The sequence below is a fragment of the Engraulis encrasicolus genome, chromosome 16 (genome assembly GCF_034702125.1).
Source record: "Engraulis encrasicolus isolate BLACKSEA-1 chromosome 16, IST_EnEncr_1.0, whole genome shotgun sequence".
Taxonomy (NCBI): domain Eukaryota; kingdom Metazoa; phylum Chordata; class Actinopteri; order Clupeiformes; family Engraulidae; genus Engraulis; species Engraulis encrasicolus.
Window position 1 is genome coordinate 21,649,502 of NC_085872.1, and position 7,500 is coordinate 21,657,001.

The 7,500-nt window shown below is 49.5% G+C and overlaps 1 protein-coding gene across 1 annotated transcript in view; it reads right to left on the minus strand.

The window, feature by feature from the left end:
- ctnna2 (catenin (cadherin-associated protein), alpha 2) overlaps nucleotides 1-7,500 on the minus strand; it is a 501,378-nt gene that overhangs the window by 466,982 nt on the left and 26,896 nt on the right. Inside the window, exon 2 of the mRNA XM_063220285.1 lies at nucleotides 520-626. Coding sequence (XP_063076355.1) covers nucleotides 520-621 — 102 coding nt within the window. The 5' untranslated portion in view covers nucleotides 622-626. The remainder of the gene's footprint in view (nucleotides 1-519; nucleotides 627-7,500) is intronic.

Sequence of the window (7,500 nt, forward strand, 5' to 3'; positions counted from 1 at the left end):
CCCACGATAGCAAAGAGGACCCCATCTGAGCCATAACATCTCATATAGAGCCAGCTTGGAGGTGAAGGAGAAGAAGAAGAACTGCTGTGTTGCAAAAAGCCCATGCTCACATCAGGACCAATAAATCAGCAGGTGAGCTCAGCTACAGTACAGACAGCAGAGAGAGCAGCGAGCATTTTTTACACCATCACACTTCAGATGACACCTTTAGGAAGGTACAGCACAAACAGTGGAAGACTGGCACAAATCCTCCCGGCTCAGCACAAGAGTGCAAACACGAATGCACTGAAGCACTGTCAAACTTGGACGCAGACACAAACTTGGGCGAGCACAACACATCCACACAAAACGCACACACACACACACACACACACACACACACACACACACACACACACACACACACACACACACACACACACACACACACACACACACACACACACACACACAAACGCATACACACAACTGAAAAAAAACCATGAAGAGGAGTGACAAGTGTCCTCGCAGGGGCCTCACCTGTGTGACCAGGGGCTCCAGCAGCCTCTCCACAGTCAGGGTGCGGATCTCCAGATTCTTGGGGTCCCATTTCAGCAAGATCGGGGACGTAGCGCTGGTCATGGTTGCTACGGAGAGAAGACAAAGGAGAAGAGATGAGGTGAGTGGGGGACACAGAGATGCACAGGAATTGGGGGAGCGAGGCTGAGAGAGAGCGAGAGAGAGAGAAAGAGAGAGAGAGAGAGAGAGAGAGAGAGAGAGAGAGAGAGAGAGAGAGAGAGAGAGAGAGAGAGAGAGAGAGAGAGAGAGAGAGAGAGAGATTGGGGAAGAAGAAGGAAGAGATCCGTTCACAGTTGCTGAGCTACAGTATGCTGGCCTTGTGGTTTGAGTGCTTCACACACTATAAAGACTTTGTGAGCAAGATTAAAGGGCATTAAACCTAATGGAGTAATGTACAGAAGTTGGGCTCCTCCATGTCGGCAAGACCCAGCTCTCAGTATATATACAATAATCAAGTAGGAGTGTATCACTTCTAAACAAATGCACATTACTTTTGAAATTGCAATCTTTTCTGTTCTCTATAAACTTTCACTAGCGTTTGCTTCATGAATTCACTTCTCCTTCCATTTTCACATATCTGAAAGTTAAAGTAAAGTCTTCCAATTGTACTTAGGTTTTTCAAGCCCCCTTATTTCTCAAGCTTCAAAAAACCCAGAACGTTGTTGGTTCAACAACATACGTATGCAACAAATCTACACTACCATATGACCTCTACATCAAAAAAGAACTTCCTGCTGACCAGGTCTTGCAAACAGGTAAACAGCTAAGTCTAGCTACCTAGGATTTTATGATACTTATGTTGAAGAGGGGAAGTAGCAGGCACTGGCTGAAGTCTCTGGGCCTTTCTCAAAACCTAGTGCAGTGCACTTCCAAGTGTATCAGCCTAATTAGTCACGCCCAGTGATTGGGTACTCTTTGGTGAGCTCTACAGAATATCCAATCGCTGGGTGTGACTAATAAAGAGTATCCAATCACTGGGTGTGACTAATTAGGCTGATACACTTGGAAGGACACTGTCCTAGGTTTTGAGAAGGGCCCACTAATTCATTGCGAGCCAGCCTGAGACCAAAGGCGTCTGGGTATTTTGTCATCCAGCGCCAAGCAACAGCCTGTCATCGGAGCCAGCAGAAATGTCTCTTTATTTCAGAGGAAACGGGTGTGTGTGCATCTGCAGGGCTCTCGCATACATATATCTTTTTAGAATAGGAATGTCTCCTTTCCGAACCACAACATGAAAGAGAGCGAGCCAGACTTAATGCCTTCCCCACTTCTGACTCTTTCTCTCTCTGTCTGTCTCTCTGTCTCTCTGTCTGTCTCTCTGTCTCTGTCTCTGTCTCTGTCTCTGTCTCTGTCTCTGTCTCTGTCTCTGTCTCTCTCGCTCTCTCTCTCTCACCTTCCTCAATATCATTCCTCAAACCACCGTGGCGATTGACTGCAGAGAAGGGGCTGAGGATTCAAATGTGGGCTTTGAACTAATGCATGCGGCTGCCTGTGCTCTGATTAGGGCTGTGACTTCCCAGGCTCCTCGGCTGCATCCTGCCCAACTACTGCCGAGGAGCTAGGCTACACAAGGCACTCGGCCACCCCCGTCGCCGAGGAAACACACATGGGCGACGACGACAAACGAGAAGCATTCCAGCACCGCGGCAACCCTGACGACAAATGATGTTCCCTGGGAAACACCAACACCAAGCTGACACACCGTTAGAGTGGACGACGTACTGTAGAAATAGAAAAATGTTGGAATAGGAAGCGCTCCACAGTTACAATGCAGGTAGGAAATCATTGTTGTGATCACAATGTATATGATGTCTCTTTGTTGATTCTCCTCATGCACATCTGCCTTGGCAGCTTCAGACCTGACAGATAAGATGAATATTCTGAGAAGACACCAAAGACAAACAATGCAATCAAATCAATATGTCAAACCACACGCGTTCACAATGCTATGTAGAAAAGATCTGCTGCTGCTGTTGGCCAAGTGCTGTGTTCAGGCTACGACTGCAGCTCCTGCAAGTGCAATGTTGCCAGATGTGTCTGATCGAATCCCGCCCAAAAGGTGCTCAAAAACCGCCTGGAGCCACTAAATTCCGCCCATTTTCAACAAAATGCATTGGTTTCTATGGGCATAACACTGCAGAAAAAAAAACGCCAAATGGCCAAATTTCCCGTTTTTACCCGCAGGCGGCTATCCCCATACAGCCCAATTGACCGCCCAATCTGGTAACACTGGCTGAGTGCAGTCCCCACACATACAGTGCATCTGCAGGGATAGGCAAACATGGCCTGTGATGACAGTTACACGAGCCAGGTGCTGCACCACCAGATAAGAACACTTAGCACTACAGCAGTGGCGATAGGAGAAGAGAAGCCTCTTAACACTAACATGAATCACACTCCTGAGACACCCGGCACAGCAGGGCGTGCACACACACACACACACACACACACACACACAAACACACACTCGCGCGTGCACACACGCGCACGCACACACGCGCACGCACACACACACACACGGAACTGGGCTGAATACCACAGAGAGTGCCCCAACACACACTCCTAAATTTCACTTTAACCGACACACACAACCATTGCTTTATACTGATACTACTTGTGTCCTCTAGAGGAAGGATTGAGTAGTTGCATCACTCGTCGACAAGTCTTTATGAATTATTTTTAGGCCTATAAAGTTTTATCCGGAGCCAATGGAACATATGTAAATGCCATTCTTGCATCATTCTTTACGTCATCACTTCATATCACACCATGGTCCTTAAATATACTTTTGCGGCAGAGCAGAGGCATTTTAATAAATCCTTAGTGCCATTCCTTTGCACATACCAAATATACTCTGAAGTGTAGAAATCCTTTGCCGGTTATTTTAATGATTTATTTACATCAGATGCCTTGCTGTCAGCAAGGCTTTTCACACACTGATACAGAACTCTAGTCAAAGGCTTTCTCAAGTTCCCACACGTTTCCTCCGGGGATCAAAGCCTCCTGGCAGTCAGCAGCACACACTGGAGGATACCCAGGCTGGCAGCCCCACCCCACCCCAAAACCAACCCTACCCCGGCCCAGCCCAGCCCACCCCACCCCACCCCAGCCCAGCCCAGCCTAGCCCATCCCAGCCCATCCCAGCCCAGCCCAGCCCGCCCCATCCCAGCCCAGCCCAGCCCAGCCCATCCCAGCCCAGCCCAGCCCAGCCCAGCCCAGCCCATCCCAGCCCAGCCCAGCCCAGCCCAGCCCAGCCCAGCGCAGCCCTTCACAGCCCAGCCCAGCCCGCCCCATCCCAGCCCAGCCCAGCACAGCCCAGCCCAGCCCAGCCCAGCCCAGCCCAGCCCATCCNAGCCCACCCCAGCCCAGCCCAGCCCAGCGCAGCCCAGCCCAGCCCAGCGCAGCCCAGCCCAGCCCACCTCAGCCCAGCCCAGCCCAGCCCACCCCAGCCCAGCCCGGCCCACCCCACCCCAGCCCAGCCCACCCCAGACCAGCGCAGCCCAGCCCAGCCCAGCCCAGCCCATCCCAGCCCACATCCCAGCCCACCCCAGCCCAGCCCAGCCCAGCCCATCCCAGCCCACCCCAGCCCAGCCCGGCCCAGCCCAGCCCAGCCCACCCCACCCCAGCCCAGCCCAGCCCACGCACAATTCTAATGCCATTTCCTCATTTGCAATTGGGATGGTGAATGAAAAACAGTTTCCCAAAAGTTGTTGTGGCTAGGGTGACAGCTAGGAACCTGTATTGTTTTCTCTACGGAGGCAGGGCCAGGAGGTGGGGCGAGGCCACAAGCACAAGTGGCGGGAGGACGGGAGTGTGCATATTGGAAGGCACCCTCAGTGACAGTGAAAGAGTGGGGAATGTGTGGGCATGGAGCGCCCTCATTTACCTGCCTCATGCTTGCTGTGCCCTAGCCTGGTCCTGACCATCCCATAATATTACCATTTAATTTGGTATTCATGGTCTGGATGTTGATTGATCTGACGCGACTGCAGGAAGCGGGAAGTTTGCACTCAGTTCTGGTTTGAAATGATTGGACAGCTCTCAACCAATCGCCGACAGTTACTCAACAACAACATAGCGCAGTAGTTTACGTCATCATCACGGGCGCCCTCCCCCTTTCGCCGCCACCAACCTGTCTCTTCGCTTATTGGCTGTTTTCTGGGGAGGGTTGGCCGGCCAGATCCTACGGCTCAACATCGCTCCACAGAAAACAGTGTCCAGACTAAGTACGGAGCATAGAGGTAGAAAATAACACTAGAGGTGACCCCGCCCCCCTATTTTCGGCAATCTGTAGCGGCCATTATCTGTAGGTAGATCAGAGAAATGGAAATTAATGGACAAGGAGGCTCACCTCTGTCAAAAATGGCATGTGGAAATGACCATCAACACACTATACTAGGACAATAGTTGAAGTGTGCTGCTAACTATGTTCATAAAATATATAATTTGATTTTTAAATGCATTTTATCGACTCATATGATTTAAGTAGATATTTAGCCTGACATTTCAAATCTGGTCTTTGATTAATGTGTTACTTCATATTCAAACAGTTTTAGTAATTTTTTTGACAGGGGTGGGCGTGTTCTCCATTGACTTGCATTGACTGAAGGTGCCTACACTACCTACGGAAGTTAGGAAGTTCCATGTGCCATTTCCCAGTGCTGTCGCAAATTGCCGTGTCACCTCTAGTGTTATTTTCTACCTCTATGGTACGGAGCCAATCTTTAGGCGGAAGTACGTAGGATGGCGCACGAGGCTAGCTGTACCCCATCCCATCCCCTCACATGTCACTCATTGCCACTCCACACCAACTTACAACACCCCCCACAAACACACACACATACCACCACCACCACCACCCAGGGCCATCTGCTTCTCCTCCATCATGCTTTATGGTCCAAGACGGAGGAAGACCCCTCCTCTGGGGAGGGAAGTGACACACTGCCGCAAAAACACGGCCAACCTGTCGCAGATCAATCTGCTCCGCACTGACATTTCTTGACATTTCGTGACATTTGCGCTAGCGAGTACCCCGGATGATATACGTTTACAGCCCTAGCCCAGTTCATTAGGACGGTTCACTAACGCACTTGACTCACGGGAGGAAGGTCGTCGGGCTTAACGGACTTATCGTGGGCCCAGTGTCACTGACTGAGGAAAATTGTTTGCAACGTGTCAGTGAAATACATGAATGAGGCACAGACTGCTAAGCGGTGGCATTATCAAGCTGTTGTGCATTTTTTCCTTCAAACAGAATGACATTAACATACAACTCAACATTCTCAGCACTTGGAATGTGTAATGATGGCATTTACGTACATGGAAACCATCTATCTGGGTCGTCTGGCCATTTTGACTCCACAACGGGAGACTTTGCTAGTGTTGACAGTTTTGCTGATTACAGCTGTACATCTTTGCATGCCCCTTCTCCTCTCCACTCCTGCCTCATATACACTCTACCCCCCCCCCCCCACTCTACCCCCACCCCCACCCCACCCCCTCTCTTCAGTGCGATTCTGTCCTTTCATCTTCATCCTTCTCTTTATCAAACTTCCTTCTCCACAGATGCATGCGGTCTATAATACTGCCCGCCAGGCACTGCAGTGTCAGAGAATCCCAGAAAATGCCAGTTCTCCTCAGGACGCACGCATGCACGCACGCACGCACGCACGCACGCACGCACGCACGCACGCACGCACGCACGCACGCACGTGCAGGCCGATAATTATGTTGTTTTTGCACCAGGCAACTCTGGGTGATTAAAGCAGTGGTGATAATGCGGTCTAAATTTGTCTCTGTGATGAGTCTAAATGGGCACTGCCTGCCTGTGCTAGCAGCAGCTCTCTTCCTCTGCGTCTCACTCTCCCGTCCTGCTGCTGGCACCCTGATATGACGTTTATTATTGTTGGCAGGCAACGATTCACCATAATGTCTGCAACTGCACTGCGCCAGAGACGTGTGTTCACAGTTGTCCATGTCATCAGACGGCCGCGCTGGTGATGTCAATCCTCCAACACACCAAGTCTCCGTATGATGGGCTACTCCTACTGTCTTCAGCATCAAGCTCCTGCATGTTTAGCTCCTGTAATGGTGTACATGTATATATATTAGGGGTGTAACGATATCGAACCGAACTGACGTACCGTACCGAAAAGACCTGTGCCGAACCGAACAGTGCTGTACCGAGTACCGAAAGGTTGAGTAAAAGGCTACTCTGTTCATGTTTTTACATTATGCTGCAACTACATGCAGAGGCTCGTGCAGAACCCTGAGAGAGAATGCAAGAAAAAATAGGTGTAGAGGCTTGGTCTTTGTGAAACCTTGAGGAGAAAGTGCTTCCTTTTTTTTTGTTTTTATTTTGAGAATATTTTGGTGAAATTAACTGCGTGCTGAGGAAGGAAATGGTTTTCTATTTTGTTCCCTTATACTGTACCGAAAATGTACCGAACCGTGACCCTAAAACCGAGGTACGTACCGAACCGTAATTTTTGTGTACCGTTACACCCCTAATATATATCATGCCATTATGCTATTGCTATGCTACACACCTCCAATATATACAATGCACTGACATCTCCCCACACTCATATGTGTCACTGTTCTACTGTAAATCACAGCCTCCATGACAATACGAATCGATACCAATTTCTCAGGGCAGCGATTTCAATTATTTCTGATGCTTAAGAATGCCCCAAGATACGATGCAATTCAATTCGATTCAACTTTTTTTCCAATTGCTTTTTTCCACTTCTATTCCGTTATGGGCAGGGTCCAGCAATTCGATTGTTTTCTATACTCAACAATGCCCCACGATACGATACAATACGATTCAATCGTCGGCCGTTGGATAGATGCATTGATACATATCAATCATTATTTACACCCCTATTGTAGAATTTCTTTCAGAATCTCTGGTCTGATCATGTAGAATTATGATGTCAC